Source organism: Pongo abelii, chromosome 6, assembly GCF_028885655.2.
Source record: "Pongo abelii isolate AG06213 chromosome 6, NHGRI_mPonAbe1-v2.0_pri, whole genome shotgun sequence".
NCBI classification, from domain to species: Eukaryota; Metazoa; Chordata; class Mammalia; order Primates; family Hominidae; genus Pongo; species Pongo abelii.
The window spans coordinates 27,568,607-27,586,433 of NC_071991.2; the positions used below are offsets into that span (position 1 = coordinate 27,568,607).

Sequence of the window (17,827 nt, forward strand, 5' to 3'; positions counted from 1 at the left end):
AGAAGACTGCCCAGCTCCAAGCACTGTACCTCCCCGGTGACGTCGCCGAACGCCCGCCCCGTGACGATGCCGAACGCCCACCTTCATGACACCGCCGAAGGCCCGCCCCTGTGACGTCGCCGGAGGCGCGCCCTTGTGACGTAGCAGAGGCCCCCCCCGCCCCATCACGCGGAGCCAATCGGAACTCGAGGCGGGGCTGTTGGTTCTTCCTGGAGCGCGCATGCGCGGGTGGGGCCACAGGCTGTCTGGCTGGCGGCCCTTGAACTGGCTGTTGGGTGTCCGCAGGCTTCTGCCCGGCTGCCGCCGCCTATAAGCTACCAGGAGGAGCTTTATGACTTCCCGGCCTGCGGGAAGTGGCGGGCACGATCGCAAGGTAGCGCAGAAGCTTCTCAATGGCCAGCGCCAGCTGCAGCCCCGGCGGCGCACTCGCCTCACCTGAGCCTGGGTACGTGCGCCCCACAACACCTTCCCCAGCCAGGGCCCGGGGACCTCGGGAGCGTCCCCCGCCACCTGGCGCCGCTCATCCTGGGCGGGGTGGGCCCCCTCTGAGGCCGCCACGCATTAGGGAGCTGCACTCCCGAGCTTGACCTCTGACGGCCAGTTGTAATAGCATTAAGCCTTTGAAATTTTGTAGCGGGGTAGAAGGGGCTAGGAAAGGAAGAAAACATCTTTTTAAAAATATAAGCGATCGGCCGGGCGCGGTGGCTCACGCCTGTAATCCCAACACTTTGGGAGGCCGAGGCAGGTGGATCACGAGGTCAGGAGTTCAAGACCAGGCCAGCATGGTGAAACCCTGTCTCTACTAAAAATACAAAAATTAACCGGGCGTGGTGGCGGGCGCCTGTAATCCCAGCAACTCGGGAGGCTGAGGCAGAGAATTGTTTGAACTCAGAAGGTGGAGGTTGCAGTGAGCCGAGATCGCACCACTGCACTCCAGCCTGAGCGACAGAGCGAGACTCCGTCTGAACAAACAAATATGTGTATGTATATAAGTGATCGAACCCGGGAGGTTGAGTTTACAGTAAGCCGAGATTGCGCCACTGCACTCCAGCCTGTGTGACAGAGCGAGACAATGTCTCTAAAAAATTATATGCAAGTGAGAGCTTTTTTTCCAGCGCTCATGCTCAGACTGAAGAAAGTAATTGGGCCGGGGCGTTGGCTCATGTCCATAATCCCAGCACTTTGGGAGGCCGAGGCAGGCGGATCGCTTGAGCTCGGGAGTTCCAGACTAGCTTGGGCAACATGGTGAAACCCTGTCTCTACAAAAATACAGAAAATTAGCTGGGCATGGTGGCATGCGCTTGTAGTCCCCGCTACTTGAGGGGCTGAAGCCGAAGGATCGACCTCCTGGGCTCAGGCAATCCATTTCAGCCTCCCAAATTGCTGGGATTACAGGGATGAGCCATCGTGCCTGGCCTTGCACTATATTTTAATGCTTTTTTTGAAAATGGAAACTTTTACAGGCAATTCACTTTCTTCAAACTAATGATAAGGAAATGATGCTGTTCTGTTCTGTTTTGTTTTTTGGTTTTGTGTGTTTCTTTTTTTTCTTTATTGAGACAGGGTCTTGCTTTGTTGCCCAGGCTGGAGTGAGGCAGTGAAATCATGGCTCACTGCAGCCTTGACCTCCGGGCTCAAGGAATCCTTCCCAGTCAGCCTCCCCAGTAGCTAGGACTACGGGTGCATGCTACCATGCTTGGCTAATTCTTTTTTTGAAATGGAGTCTCACTCTGTCTCCCAGGCTGGAGTGCAGTGGTGCAATCTCAGCTCACTGCAGGCTGGTCTCAAACTCTGACTTCAGATGGTCCACCCACCTCAGCATCCCAAAGTGCTGGGATTACAGGTGTGATCCACCACGCCGAATGATTTTGCTCATTTTAGATACTACAACTTTTTAGTTTAATTTTTTTTTTTTTCCTGAGACAGAATCTCGCTTTGTCGCCAGGCTGGAATACAGTGGCGTGATCTCGGCTCACTGCAGCCTCCGCCTCCTGGGTTCAAGCGATTCTCCTGCCTCAGTCTCCCGAGTAGCTGAGACTACAGGTGCTTGCCACCACGCCCAGGAATTCAAGCCTGCAGTGAGCCATGATCGTGCCACTGCACTCCAGCGTGGGCAACAGAGCAAGACCCTGTCTCCACAAATAAGTAAATAAACATTCTATCTGTACCAGGGTACAGGCAGGCGCCATTATTCCCACTTTTCATCCTCAACTCTGAGTTGAATCATACATCAACTCTGATGACCTTTGTTTCCACTCCCCTTAAGCCATTCACAGGAACAGCTACTTTACATAGAAAAGTCAATCTCGGAGGGTTGAGTAATTTGCCCAATCACTGTAAAAGGTAGAGCTTCAATTATCACCCAGGCCCATCTGTTGCTGGTATTCCCTCTCCACCCCTCCGTGTGGCTTCCCTTTATTTATTTATTTTAATTTTTTTTGAGATGGAGTTGCACTTTTGTTGCCCAGGCTGGAGTGCAATGGCACGATCTCGGCTCACTGCAACCTCCACCTCCCAGGTTCAGGCAATTCTCCTGCCTCAGGCTCCCAAGTAGCTGGAATTACAGGTGCCTGCCACCAAGCCCAGCTAATTTTTTGTACTTTTAGTAGAGATGGGGTTTCACCATGTTGACCAGGCTGGTCTTGGACTCCTGACCTCAGGTGACCCACCCTCCTCAGCCTCCCAAAGTGCTGAGATTACAGGCGTGAGTCACGGTGCCTGGCCTTGGCTTCCCTTTAATAAATCACCACTCAATTTGATGTGGAGGCTCTGTTCATTCCCAGAATATAATGAATGGATTATATATATATTTTTTTTCTTTTTGAGACAGAGTCTTGCTTTGTCTCGCAGGCTGGAGTGCAGTGGCGCAATCTCGGCTCATTGCAGCCTCTGCCTCCCAGGTTCCAGCAATTCTCCTGCCTCAGCCTCCTGGGTAGCTGGGATTACGGCGCTCACCACCACGCCCAACTAATTTTTTTTTTTTTTTTTTTTAGTAGATTTCACCGTGTCGTCCAGGCTGGTCTCAAACTCCTGACCTCAGGTGATCTGCCCAACTTGGCCTCGCAAAGTGCTGGGATTACAGGCGTGACCCACCACCCCCAGCCTCAACATCAAATATATTTAAAAGTTGGTAACAGCCAGGCGCAGTGGCTCACACCTGTAATCCCAGCACTTTGGGAGGCCGAGGTGGGCAGATCACCTGAGGTCAGGAGTTCAAGACCAGCCTGGCCAACATGGTGAAACCCTGTCTCTAATAAAAATAAAAAATAAAAAAAACAATTAGCTGGGTATGGTGGCACGTGCCTGTAATCCCAGCTACTCAGGAGGCTGAGGCACGAGAATCACTAGAACCCGGGAGGTGGAGGTTGCAGTAAGCCAAGTTCGTGCCACTACCCTCCAGCCTGGGCAACAGAGTAAGACTCCATCTAAAAAAAAAAAAAAAGAAGAAGAAATTAGTGTAGTGTGGGAAGTGAAAAAAAGAAAGGAAAAGGAAAAGAAAAATGATTGAATTCATGAATACACTCTTATGTGGCCTGCACCGACTTTGACACAAATTAGATTGGCTTAGTAGGCAAGGGTGGGATCTTTTCATAATTTTATTTGATGTCTAAAATACATTTATCTTTTTTTCTTGTAGGAGGAAAATTCTTCCAACGATGGTCTCCCGCTCAGAGCTGAGGAAGCTGTTCTACTCAGCAGATGCTGTGTGTTTTGATGTTGACAGCACGGTCATCAGAGAAGAAGGAATCGGCGAGCTAGCCAAAATCTGTGGTGTAGAGGACGCGGTGTCAGAAATGTAGGGATAGCAGTTATTCACTTTATGAAATGATAAAGAATTTCTTTTTTTTTTTTTTTGAGACGGAGTCTCACTCTATTGCCCAGACTGGAGTGCAGTGGCACAATCTTGGCTCACTGCAACCTCCACCTCCCAGGTTCAAGCGATTATCCTGCCTCAGCCTCCTGAGTAGCTGGGATTACAGGCGTGTGCAACCACATCCGGCTAATTTTTTTATTTTTAGTAGAGATGGAGTTTCACCATGTTGGTCAGGCTGGTCTCAAACTCCTGACCTCGTGATCCACCCACCTCAGCCTCCCAAAGTGCTGGGATTACAGGCGTGAGCCACCATGCCCGGCCATGAAATGATAAAGAATTTCTAAAGAGTGGCTGTTTTGGATGAAGTGCTAGACCCTGGCTATGGAACATGAGCACTAGGCTTTTTCTTTCACCCCTTAGAGTTGAATTTGATATATTCATTCGTTTATATAAATATTTATGGCAAAAAAATATGGATAAGACATGTTCTTAGCTTGATTAGGGGAATGATGACCATCACTAACCAAAGAAGATGGCCTAGGGGGCAGGGCTCAAGTGTCCAGTGGCTTTGTGTCATGGTTGAAAGTGTGGCCTTAGTGGTTCCCTGGAAAGGTTCAGAGTCTCTTGGTGGATCCTGGGTCAGAGCCCCTCTCTCCCTCCCTCCCTCCTGCCCTCCCACCTCCCGCCCTGCAGCTGAGCACCACCCTCTGCAGCCCCAGTCCCCCAGTCATGCACCATGTCATTTTCTTTTTTTTTTTTTTCAGGACGGAGTCTCGCTCTGTCACCAGGCTGGAGTGCAATGGTGCAATCTCAGCTCACTGCAACCTCCGCCTCCTGGGTTCAAGCAATTCTCCTGCCTCCACCTCCTGAGTAGCTGAAACTACAGGCATGCACCACCACACCCGGCTAATTTTTGTATTTTTAGTAGAGATGGTGTTTCACCATGTTGGCCAGCCTGGTCTTGAACTCCTGACCTCGTGATCTGTCCGCCTCGGCCTCCCAAAGTGCTGGGATTACAGGCATGAGCCACCACACCCAGCCACCATTTTATTTTCAACTCCCTTTCATGGAAGAACGTTTAGCCTTTAGTCTCTTTCTTGATTTATGACAGCTCACGGCTTTCAAGAAAACTACCTATGAATAGGCTGTGTAACTTTTATTTATTTATTTATTTTTTTTTTTTGAGATGGAGTCTCTGTCGTCTAGGCTGGGGTGCCGTGGCATGATCTCGGCTCACTGCAACCTCCCCCTCCCAGGTTCCAGCAATTCTGCTGCCTCAGCTTCCCAAGTAGCTGGGATTACAGGCAGGCACCACCACACCTGGCTAATTTTTGCATTTTTTTAGTAGAGATGGGGTTTTGTCATGTTGGCCAGGCTGGTCTCGAACTCCTGGCTTCAGATGAGCTGCCCACCTCAGCTTCCCAAAGTTTTGGCATTATAGGCATGAGTCACTGCACCCAGCTTGTTAATGTTATTTTCAAGCAAACCTTCAAAAGTTTATTCCAAGGCCTTGCTCTCATAGCAGCAAAGCCTGTCTGTTCCATAGTGGGGCTCTTGTTAGCATCTTCCTTTTGGTGGATGTTGTGTAGACCCGGGGCAGTAAGGCATGTTAACCTCGAGGACATTGGACCTGGCTGGCCTGACTGTTGGGTGTCCCTCCTAGGACATGGCGAGCCATGGGCGGGGCAGTGTCTTTCAAAGCTGCTGTCACGGAGCACTTAGCCCCAATCCAGCCTCCAGGGAGCAGGTGCAGAGAGACTCATAGCAGAGCACCCCCCACACCTGACCCCCAGCATAAGGTAAGAGGAGCCGCTGCTCCAGGTGTATTTCAGCACCAGTGTTGGGGGGCAAGTCCTCCTGAGAGCATCTAGCGATTGCTTTAGAGAGCCCTCTGGGTGGTTTATTTATTTTCATTTTTATTTTTTAATTTCATTATTTTAAAAAAGATTTATTTATTTATTTATTTATTTATTTATTTATTTATTTATTTATTGAGGCAGAGTCTTGCTCTGTTGCCCAGACTGGAGTGCAATGGTACGATCTCGGCTCACTGCAACTTCTGCCTCCTGGGTTCAAGTGATTCTCCTGCCTCAGCCTCCTGAGTAGTTGGGATTTCAGGCACCCACCATGCCAGGCTAGTTTTTGTATTTTTAGTAGAGACAGGATTTCACCATGTTGGTTAGGCTGGTCTCGAACTCCTGACCTCAGGTGGTCTGCCCGCCTGGGACTCCCAGAGTGCTGGGATCACAGGCGTGAGCCACTGCGCCTGGCAAAATTTTATGTATTTATTTTTTTGAGACAAAGTCTCACTCTGTTGCCCAGGCTGGAGTGCAGTGGTGCAATCTCAGCTCACTGCAACTTCTGCCTCCCAGGTTCACGTGATTCTCCTGCCTCAGCCTCAGGAGTAGCTGCGATTACAGGCGCCGGCCACCACACCTGGCTAATTTTTGTATTTTTAGTAGAGATGGGTTTCACCATGTTGGCCAGGCTGGTCTCGAACTCTTCATCTCAGGTGATCCGCCTGCCTCGGCCTCCCAACGTGTTGAGATTACAGGTGTGAGCCACCGCACCTGGCCTATTATTATTTTTTTTAGAGTCAGAGTCTCATTCTGTTGCCCAGGTTGGAGTACAGTGGTACAATCATGGCCCACTGCAGCCTCGAACTCCTGGGGTCAAGTGGCCCTCCCACCTTAGCCTCCTTAGTAGTAGGGACGGCAGGTGCATGCCACCATGCCCAGCTAATTAAAAGAATTTTTTTTTTTTTTCTGAAAGTCTTGCTTTGTCACCCAGGCTGGAGTGCAGTGGCATGAACACAGCTCACTGCAGCATCAATCTTCTGGGCTCAAGGGATCCTCCTGCCTCTGCTTCCTAAGTAGCTGGGACTACAGACATAGGCCACCATGCCTTTTTTTTTTTTTTTTTTTTTTTTTTTTTTTTTTTTGAGACAGAGTCTCGCTCTGTTGCCCAGGCTGGAGTGCAGTGGTGCCATCTCGGCTCACTGCAAGCTCCACCTCCTGGGTTCACGCCATTCTCTTCCCTCAGCCTCCCGAGTAGCTGGGACTACAGGCGCCTGCCACCACACCCGACTAATTTTTTGTATTTTTAGTAGAGACGGGGTTTCACCCTGTTAGCCAGGATGGTCTCAATCTCCTGACCTTGTGATCCACCTGCCTCAGCCTCTCAAAGTGCTGGGATTACAGGCGGGAGCCACCGCACCCGGCCCATCGTGCCTAATTTTTTTAAAAAAAATTTTTTTATAGACACAGCATCTCACTACGTTGCCCAGGCTGGTCTTGAACTTGTGGGCTTAAGTGACCAATTTTCGCAACTCAGCCTCCCAAAGTGTTGGAATTATAGGTTTGAGCCACTATACCCAGCCTTTAAGAATCTTCTTGTAGAGATGGAATCTTGCTATGTTGCCCAGGCTCTTCTCAAGCTCCTGGCCTCAAGTGATTTTCTACCTTGGCCTCCCAAACTGCTGGAATTAAAGACATGGGCTGTGTGGTTATTTTGGCACTTATGCGTGGTCTTGTCTGGCCAGTTGTCTGGTCCTGTCTGTTTCTACCTTTCCTCTTTCTCCAGGGAAAACCTAAGCTTTCCTTGTTTGTCCTCATCTTGTGTTTTTCTGGGTCCATGGGCAGAGTAGAGTTCTGGAACGGTTTCTTAAAGCAGCCAAGCCCTACCCATTGATTTCTAAGTACATTTAGAAAAACACATATAAGGCTGGGCATGGTGGCTCACACCTGTAATCCCAACACTTTGGGAGGTCGAAGTGGATGGATCACCAGGTCAGGAGTTCGAGACCAGCCTAACCAACATGATGAAACCCCGTCTCTACTAAAAATACAAAAATTAAGCCAGGCACGGTAGCTCACATCTGTAATCCCAGCACTTTGGGAAGCCAAGATGGGTGGATCACCTGAGGTCAGGAGTTCGAGACCAGCCTGGCCAACATGCTGAAACCCAGTCTCTACTAAAAATACAAAAAAAGTAGCTGGGCATGGTGATAGGCGCCTGTAATCCCAGCTACGTGGGAGGCTGAGGGAGGAAAATCACTGGAACCTGGGAGGCAGAGGTTGCTGTGAGCCGAGATCACGCCAGTGCACTCCAGCTAGGGCAACAGAGCAAGATTCCATCTCAAAAAAAAAAAATTAGCCGGGCATTGTGGCACGAGCCTGTAATACTCAGGAGGCTGAGGCAGGAGAATCGCTTGAACCCGAGAGGTGGAGGTTGCAGTGAGCCGAGATCGCAGCCTTGCACTCCAGCCTGGGTGACAAGAGTGAAACTCTGTCTCAAAAAATAAAGAGAAAAACATATATAAAACATTAACACCCCAGGCAGTATACCTTGTCAAATATACCTCAGGCAAATGCATTCAGGAGAAGAAAATATATCTTATTTCCCTCTTCATGTTTCGTTTTTTTTTTTTTTTCCTTTTGTATTACTCAGTGTTTGGTATTTTGTATTTTATTTTGCAGGGAGCTGGTAAGTCGCCTACAGGAGTGAAATGTTCAGGTTTTCCTAATATCTGGTGACTTTAGGAGTATTGTAGAGCATGTTGCTTCAAAGCTCAATATCCCAGCAACCAATGTATTTGCCAATAGGCTGAAATTCTACTTTAACAGTAAGATGTTAACGGTAACATGTTCCCTTTCTTAGCAGTTCCATTATTCAGTATTCTGGGTAATGTCTTTTGGAATGCAACTTGAACAGTCACATCAGAGTTAAATATTGAGATGAATGGTTCTCTGAATTGATGTCTTTTGCCGTTTGGTACCCTTTGCTCAGCAAAATAGACTTAGATCATCACCTGTCTTAGCTTTATTATCTATAACATCACCTGTCTGTACATAAATGTCTGCATTTCATGAAACATTAATTCCTACATAGCCCCTGTGACTTTGCTATATGTTATATTTCAATTTTATGGGAGCTTCTATGCATTTGAAGCAATTTAGACTCAAGAAGGAGACTTTTGGCTGGGCATGGTGGCTCATGCCTGTAATCCCAGCACTTTGGGAGCCTGAGGCGGGAGGATCACTTGAGGTCAGGAGTTCGAGACCACCCTGGCCAATGTGGTGAAGCCCCAACTCTGCTAAAAAAAAAAAAAAAAAGAAAAAAGAAAAATTAGCTGGGCATGGTGGCACATGCCTGTAGTCCCAGCTACTTGGGAGGCTGAGGCAGGAGAATCACTTGAAGCTGGGAGGCGGAGGTTGCAGTGCGCCAAGATCGTGCCACTGCACTTACAGCCTGGGTGACAGAGCGAGACTGTCTTTAGAAAAAAAAAGACAGAGACTTTAGAAGGGAGACTTTTGTTAACAGATTACTGAACTACAGCTGCCCTTGGGGAAGCCTCCTATCCCCTCTCTGGTCCATAGTGGTGCCACAGCTGTTATATTATCTCAGATCTCCAGTTATATCAAGGAGTGACTGAGTGATTTTTTTTTTTTTTTTTTTTTTTTTTTTTTTAGACAGGGTCTCACTCTGTTGCTCCTGCTGGAGTGCAGTGGCTCAATCTCGGCTCACTGCAACCTCTGCCACCTGGGTTCAAGTGATTCTCCTGCCTCAGCCTCCCAAGTAGCTGGGATTACAGGTGCTCATCACCACGCCTGGCTAATTTTTGTACAGCGCCCGACCGTACTTTTGTTTTAGACAGTTGATTTGTCCTATAATCCCAGCACTTTGGGAGGCTGAGGTAGGAAGATCGCTTGAGCACAGGAGTTTGAGACCAGCCTGGGCAACATAGTAAGACCCCATCTCTACAAAATAAATAAATAAAATAAAATAAAAACAGCTGATTTAGAACTACATAAGATTTAAAACAGGAGTTAAACAAAAACAACTCTCATTACAAGATAAAAACGAAATAATAAAATCAAATTCAGTCTTGTTATGTCAACTGACTTTGTGCAAACCCAAGAAAAGTTATGAATAAGGAACTAAAAACCTTTTAAAACTTTTAACAACGCCTTATCCCTGTAGCATGGGCACCACCTTTTAGCCTAGGTGTGTGCTCAATAAGTTGATTTCATTTCCCCAAATAATACCATCAACAACTCATAACCGAGATTTTAACATCATTTTATACTTTATATACTAGTTCCTCATATGTTACCTCATTTAATCCTCATAACAGCCCTGTGACGTCAAATATTATGTTTGGTTTTGGTTGTTTTAGAAAGAGTCTCACTCTGTCACCCAGGCCGGAGTTCAGTGGTGCGATCGTAGCTTATCACAGCCCTGAACTTCTGGGCTCAAACGATTCTCCCACCTCAGCCTCCTGGGTAGCTGGGATTACAGGTGTGCGCCACTGCATCCCACACCACCACAGCATTTTATTCCTCTGAACTAACGTCATTTTCTGAGACTAGCAGAGGTTTTATTTACTTTCTTATTTTTTTTTTATTTTTATTTTTTTTTGAGACGGAGTCTCGCTCTGTCACCCAGGCTGGAGTGCAGTGGCATGATCTTGGCTCACTGCACCCTCCGCTTCCCGGGTTCAAGCGATTCTTCTGCCTCAGCCTCTCAAGTAGCTAGGACTACAAGTGCACACCACCACGCCTGGCTAATTTTTGTATTTTTAGTAGAGACGGTGTTTCACCATATTGGCCAGGCTGGTCTCGAACTCCTGACCTTGTGATCTGCCCGCCGTGGCCTCCCAAAGTGCTGGGATTACAGGCACGAGCCACCACGCCCAGCCCTGGTTTTATTTATTTTTTGAGACGGAGTCTTGCTCTGTCACCCAGGCTGGAGTGCAGTGGCACGATCTCAGCTCACTGCAGCCTCGACCTCCCAGACTCAAGCGATCTTCCCATCTCAGCCTCCTGAGTAGCTGGGACTGCCGGCGCATGCCACCACACCTATCTAATTTTGTTTATTTTTTGTAGAGATGAGGTCTCACTATGTTGCCCAGGCTAATTTTGAACTCCTGGCTCAAGTGATCCTCCCACCTTTGCCTGCCAGAGTGCTGGGATTATAGGTGTAACCCAACATGCCCGGCTGGGGATTTTATTTCTAAGCATTTTAAAATCAATGCAGGAAACAAATGCTATATAGCAGGTGTCGTAATATCAAATGTGTCCATTTCACGTAGGGCTTAGCCTTTATCATGTTATTCTAACATAAGGAAAACTACGCCAAAAATATAGTGTAGCCGAGCGCAGTGGCTCACACCTGTAATCCCAGCACTTTGAGAGGCCAAGGCGGGCGGATCACCTGAGGCCAGGAGTTTGAGACCTGCCTGGGCAACATGGTGAAACCCCATATCTACAAAAAATACAAAAAAATTAGCTGGAAGTGGTGATGGGTGCCTATCATTGCAGCTACTCAGGAGGCTGAGGCATGAGAATCACTCAAACCCAGGAGGTGGAGGTTGCAGTGAGCCAAGATCGCATCACTGTATTCCAGCCTAGGTAACAGAACAAGACTGCATCTCAAAACATATGTGAAGTTTTTACCACCTAGTTTCCTGAGATCTAAAAGTAGGGATTGTCTAAAAAATAAAAATAAAAAAATGATAGTCTTTGTGAATGATGAATGAAAAAGAGTTAAAAGGAACCTTTTTGGCTGGATGCGAAGGTGACTCTTGCCTGTAATCCCAGCACTTTGAGAGGCAGAGACAGGAGAATCACCTGTGGTCAGGAGTTTGAGACCAGCCTGGCCAAAAAGGTTTGAGAACCTTTTTGGCTGGGTGTGAAGGTGACTCTTGCCTGTAATCCCAGCACTTTGGGAGGCAGAGACAGGTGGATCACCTATGGTCAGGAGTTTGAGACCAAACTGGAGTTTGAGATCAGCCCCGTCTCTACTGAAAATACAAAAATTATCCGGGTGTGGTAGCAGGCGCCTATAATCCCAGCTACTTGGGAGGCTGAGGCAGGAGAATCGCTTGAACCCAGGAGGCAGGAGGTTGCAGTGAGCCGAGATCGTGCCACTGCACTCCAGCCTGGGCATGATGGAGCAAGACTCCATCTCAAAAAAGAAAAAGGTTCTAGCCAGGCTGGTCTCGAACTCCCAACCTCAGGTGATCTGCCTGACTTGGCCTTCCAAAGTGCTGGGATTACAGGCATGAGCCACTGTGCCCAGCTTTTGAATCTTTTCTTTTTTTGACAGAGTCTCACTCTGTCACCCAGGCTGGAGTGCCGTGGTGCGATCTCAGCTCACTGCAACCTCCGCCTCCCAGGTTCAAACAATTCTCTTGCCTCAGCCTCCCAAGTAGCTGGGATTACAGGTGCCTGCCACCATGCCCAGCTAATTTTTTGTATTTTTAGTAGAGACGGGGTTTTGCCATGTTGGCCAGGCTGGTCTTGAACTCCTGACCTCAGGTGATCCACCCACCTCAGCCTCCCAAAGTGCTAGGATTACAGGCATAAGCCACCGCACTGGCTGCTTTTGAATTGTTAGTTTAGATAATTTATAACCAGTGTTGGGGTTGGCTAAGCAATGAACATTGGCCTAGCTTAGTGAGAAATACATAAAAGTAAAATGAAGAGTTTTCTCAGAGCTCCCAATCTCATTTTCAAGAAATGACAAAATCAGCCAGGAGCGGTGGCTCACACCTGTGATCCCAGCACTTTCGGAGGCCGAGGCGGGAGGATTGCTTAAGCACAGAGGTTCAAGACCAGCTGAGCAACGTGGCAAAACTCCGTCTCTACAAAATTATTCAGGGATTGTGGTGTGCACCTGTCATCCTGGCTACGCAGGAGGCTGAGGCAGGATAATCACTTGAGCCCAGAAGTTCAAGGCTGCAGTGAGCCATGACTGTGCCACTGCACTCCAGCCTGGGTGACAGGGTGAGACCCTGTCTCATAAAACCAAAAAGGAATGACAAGATTGGTTGGGTGCAGTGGGACATACCTGTAATCCCTGCACTTCGGAAGCTGAGGCAGGAGGAGTTTGAGAGCAGCCTGGCAACATAGCAAGACCCTACAAAAAATTTAAAAAGTAGCCAGGCAAGGTGGGGCACACCTGGAGTCTCAGCTACTCGAGAGGCTGAGGCATGAGAATCACTTGAACCCGGGAGGCAGAGGTTGCAGTGAGCCGAGATTGTGCCACTGCACTCCAGCCTGGGTGACAGAGCGAGACTGTCTTTTTTTTTTCTTTTTTTTTTTTTTTTTTTTTTGTCTCGCTCTGATGGAGTCTCGCTCTGTCACCCAGACTGGAGTGCAGTGGTGCAATCTGTGTTCACTGCAAGCTCTGCCTCCTGGGTTCACGCCATTCTCCTGCGTCAGCCTCCTGAGTAGCTGGGACTACAGACGCCCGCCACCACACCCGGCTAATTTTTTGTATTTTTAGTAGAGACAGGGTTTCACCATGTTAGCCAGGATGGTCTCAATCTCCTGACCTCGTGATCCACCCGCCTTGGCCTCCCAAAGTGCTGGGATTACAGGCGTGAGCCACCGCGCCCGGCCGGGACTGTCTTAAAAAAAAAAAAAGTGAAGGGAAAAGACAAGTAACAGAATTTTGTACTTTCAAATGAGTATATGCAGTATTGTGTCTATATCCTGCCAGAAAAAAGGAAATACTATTTTGAAAAATCGTGCACAAAACGAGGGTATCAGTTAGTACAACTAATGAAATAATAGTAACTATAAACAATTTTTTTTATTTATTTATTTCTTGAGACAGCGTCTTACTCTGTCACCCGGGCTAGAGGGCAGTGGCGCAATCACAGCTCACTGCAACCTCGAACTCCCAGGCTCAAGTGATCCTTCTGCCTCAGCGTCCTGAGTAGCTAGGACTATAGGCATGAGCCACTACCCCCAGATAATTTTTAAATTTTTTTTATAGAGATGGGGTCTCACTATATTGCCCATGCTGGTCTCAAACTCTGGCCTCAAGCCATCCTCCCTCCTCAGCCTCCCAACGTGCTGGGATTAGAGGAATAAGCTACTGCGCATGGCCTATAAACAATTTTAACTATGAAAAAGTAGAGTGTTTCAATAAATCACATGAATCAATCAATCAAAAAAAAAAAAAGGTGTAGATTGGGGGCAGTGGCTCACACCTGTAATCCCAGCACTTTGGGAGGCCGAGGTGGGCAGATCACCTGAGCTCAGGAGTTCAGACCAGTCTAGTCAACATAGCGAAACCCCATCTCTACAAAAAACTACAAGAATTAGCTGGGCATGGTGGCATATGCCTGTAGTCCCAGCTACTTGGGAGGCTGAGGTGGGAGGATGGCTTGAGCCTAGGAGGTGGAGGTTGCAGTGAGCCGAGATTGCACCACTGCACTCCAGCCTGGGCGACAGAGCCAGACCCTGTCTCAAAAAAAAACGTAGAGCACTGCCAACAGTTCTCCCTCATCCCAGAATAGAAAATCCCCCACCATTTCTTGTGCACACACTGCGACTCTTGGCCTCCCAGGCAGGGCGGTGCCTGGTCTGGACCAGATCCCAGGTCCAAGGGGATTTCCTCTACACCGCAGACTTCTCTTTGATCTTCCCTTCTTTGAAATTACAGGGCAGGGATGCGATTTCCATCCAGGTATTTTTGTTTGTTTGTTTGATGCGGTTTCGCTTTGTTGCCCAGGCTGGAGTGCAGTGACGTGATCTACACTCACTCCAACCTCCACCTCCCAGGTTCAAGCGATTCTCCTGCCTCAGCCTCCCGAGTAGCTGGGACTACAAGTGCTTGCCACCACACTCGGCTAATTTTTTTTGTATTTTTAGTAGAGACAGGGTTTCACCACATTAGCCAGGATGGTCTCAGTCTCCTAACCTCGTGATCCGCCCGCCTCGACCTCCCAAAGTGCTGGAATTACAGGCGTCAGCCACCGTGCCCAGCCTAATTTTTATATTTTCGGTAGATACAGGGTTTCACCGTTGCCCAGGCTAGTCTTGAACTCCTGCGCTCAGGTGATTTGCCCACCTCGGCCTCCCAAAGTACTGGGATTACAGGCATGAGCCACCACGCCTGGCCTGCCATATAGTTTATTTATTATTTATTTTATTTTTTGAGACAGAGTCTCACTCTCTCACCCAGGCTGGAGTGCAGTGGCGTAATCACTGTTCACTGCAACCTCTGCCTCCCGGTACAAGCAGTTCTGCTGCCTCAGCCTCCTGAGTAGCTGGGATTACAGGCACCTGCCACCACGCCCCGCTATTTTTTGTATTTTTAGTAGAGACAGGGTTTCACCATGTTGGCCAGGCTGGTCTCGATCTCTTGACCTCAGATGATCCTCCCGCCTCAGCCTCCCAAAGTACTGGGAATACAGGTGTGAGCCACCATGCCCAGCTCCTGCCATCCAGTTTAGAACTCAAACATTTACCTAGTGATGTGATTTTTATTTTTGTAGGCATTTGTCTTGGTTATAAGAGGGCAGGGACCACATCTTACTCTCCAGAAGCCCCGACATTGTCCAGCTGAATGGGTCCCCAGCAGTGGTGCCTGTACTGATGCAGGAGAGTGCAGTGAGGGACAGGAGGAAGCCAGGAGGTGAAGACAGGAGGAGGTGAGGAGGAAGGTGCTGTGCACTCAGCAAAGGCACCCTGGGGGAGGCCAGGCTTACCTCTCTTTGCAGGAATAGTTTATGTTTGAAACACTTGGCTGGGCGCAGTGGCTCACGCCTGTAATCCCAGTACTTTGGGAGCCCGAGGCGGGTGAATCACCTGAGGTCAGGAGTTTGAGACCAGGCTGGCCAACATGGTGAAACCCCATCTCTACTAAAAATACAAAAATTAGCCAGGTGTGGTGGCAGGCACCTATAATCCCAGCTACTCAGGAGGCTGAGGCAGGAGAATCACTTGAACCCAGGAGGCGGAGGTTGCAGTGGGCAGAGATCATGCCATTGCACTGCAGCCTGGGTAACAGAGTGAGACTCCATCTCAAAAAAAAAAAAAGTTTGAAACACTTACTGCTCTCTATTGCTCCTGCAACCTTTGTTTTCTGATTTTCTAAAAATCATTTCTCCGCTGGGTGCTGTGGCTCATACCTATAATCCCAGCACCTTGGGAGGCCGAAGTGGGCAAATCATCAGAGGTCAGGAGTTCAAGACCAGCGTGGCCCAAAATAGTGAAACCCCATCTCTACTAAAAACACAAAAATTAGCCAGGCGTGGTGGCAGGTGCCTGTAATCCCAGCTACTTGGGAGGCTGAGGCAGGAGAATCACTTGAACCCGGGAGGCGGAGGTTGCAGAGAGCGGAGATCACACCACTGCACTCCAGCCTGGGCAACAGAGACTCCAAAAAAATAAATAAAAATCATTTATCTCTCTTTTCTTACTTCTTAGGATGCTTTCATTGGATTTGGAGGAAATGTGATCAGGCAACAAGTCAAGGATAACGCCAAATGGTATATCACTGATTTTGTAGAGCTGCTGGGAGAACTGGAAGAATAACATCCATTGTCATACGGCTCCAAACAACTTCAGATGAATTTTTACAAGTTACACAGATTGATACTGTTTGCTTACAATTACCTATTACAACTTGATATAGAAAGTTGGTACAGATGATCTGCGCTTTCAAGTAAACTACAGTTAGGACTCCTCAAAGATTGGTTTGTTTGTTTAACTGTAGTTCCAGTATTATATGATGACTATTGATTTCCTGGAGAGTTTTGTAATCTGAATTCTTTATGTATATTCCTAGCTATATTTCATACAAAGTGTTTTAAGAGTGGAGAGTCAATTAAACACCTTTACTCTTAGGAATATAGATTCGGCAGCCTTCAGTGAATATTGTTTTTTTTTCCCTTTGGTATGTTAATAAAAGTTTATCCATGTGTCAGAACAGATTTGTGGAATTTGCAGTTCTGCCTCTTGGATATTGGAATATCCAATATTTCAGGTACTGTGTTGAAGCATAAACACCCCCCAGGCAAGAAACAGGCTTAAGACTTTGCTTAGTGCTGGGCACAGTGTCCTCACCCCATGAGCCCACTCCCACTTCCTAAAGCCCTGGGACCTGGAAAGTCCTTTTTTTACCTCTTGGAATTTGTCATATATGAAATGTTACAGAGATTGGTTTTTTTTTTTGGCCTCTAATATAACAATAGAGTCTTAAACAAAAGTACTGATTGAAAAATGGATATTTGGGCTCATGCCTGTAATCTCAGCACTCTGGGAGGACAAGGTAAGAGGATCAACTTGAGGCCTGGAGTTCGAGACCAGCCTGGGCAACACAGCAAGACCCTGTCTCTACAAAAAATAAAAACATTAGCTGGATGTGGTGGCACCCACCTGTAGTCCCAGCTACTTGGTGGGCTGAGATGGGAGGATCCCTTAAACTCAGGAGCTCAAGGCTGCACTGAGCTGTGACTCCGCCATTGTACTCCAGCCTGGGTGACAGAGTGAGACCCTGTCTCTTAAAAGGAAAAAAGGATATTTGAAAATCACATAAAGTAAAAGAAATAAAAACAAGTTTAACTAATCACAAAGGCCCGCATTTTCCCCTAAATGAATTAAATATTAATAACTCCTAAGCCTATATAAACCATTTCTTTTTTATAAGTGACTTGGAAATACTTGAAAGCCAGGTTTGTGTTTGTTTTGAGCAGAGCCAAGCAAGGGAAATTTGAGAACATGCTTTAAATGTGTGAGATTCTATACCCTCCCTGGAGGAGAAATGGGGGAGGGGAAAGCCACGGGGTTAGGAAGTGGATACTGTTGGATAATTCAGTAGAAAAAGCCATAAGGTTTTTAATATTGAGAATTAGTTGAAAAACTTACTTAACCAAATTTGGCTATATAATTAAATAAATAATTATTCAGCCACATAAGCAAATCAAATTAATCAAATTTCCTTCCAAATCAGTTTCTGAAGGAGAGACATGAAATAGGTTTGGCACCATTTAAATGAGATTCCAAACAATGAGGCCGTTGTTCCCAACTGTGAATGCCTCCTGGCCACTCTCCTAGAAACCGTTTTGTGGTGTTTGCACTTTTCAGTAGTGCCAAGCTCTGGGCAGGACCAGGCATGCCAGGACCTTGAAAAGTGCTGCAAACGATGTCAGCCTCTATGCCGCCTGGTGCACATGGCAGGAGCAGGCCATTGGTGGGCAGGTGGGAGGACCCA

At 47.6% G+C, this 17,827-nt stretch overlaps 1 protein-coding gene across 2 annotated transcripts; it reads left to right on the forward strand.

Moving 5' to 3' along the window:
- The first annotated feature begins 5 nt into the window (after positions 1 to 5).
- On the forward strand, positions 6 to 16,547 carry LOC100456377 (phosphoserine phosphatase-like). Of its 2 annotated transcripts, none has more exons than XM_024241324.2 (4): positions 6 to 445; positions 3,638 to 3,796; positions 5,478 to 5,613; positions 16,042 to 16,547. In XM_024241324.2, the coding sequence occupies exons 1-4, from the start codon at positions 393 to 395 to the stop codon at positions 16,147 to 16,149; spliced, it is 456 nt and encodes a 151-aa protein (XP_024097092.2). In that variant the 5' UTR covers positions 6 to 392; the 3' UTR covers positions 16,150 to 16,547. The 2 variants fall into 2 exon arrangements, with proteins under 2 accessions (XP_024097092.2, XP_054416509.1); XM_054560534.2 differs by lacking the exon at positions 16,042 to 16,547 and adding an exon at positions 15,108 to 15,263 and having other exon boundaries at positions 197 to 445.
- Positions 16,548 to 17,827: the final 1,280 nt, after the last annotated feature.

Excerpts from the sequence above, each read along its gene's own strand:
- LOC100456377 (XM_054560534.2), top strand. The coding sequence starts at position 393 with ATGGCCAGCGCCAGCTGCAGCCCCGGCGGCGCACTCGCCTCACCTGAG. Across the intron at positions 3,797-5,477 it reads GAGGACGCGGTGTCAGAAAT|GACATGGCGAGCCATGGGCG; the intron begins GTAGGGATAGCA and ends TGTCCCTCCTAG. Across the intron at positions 5,614-15,107 it reads CACCTGACCCCCAGCATAAG|GCATTTGTCTTGGTTATAAG; the intron begins GTAAGAGGAGCC and ends TTATTTTTGTAG.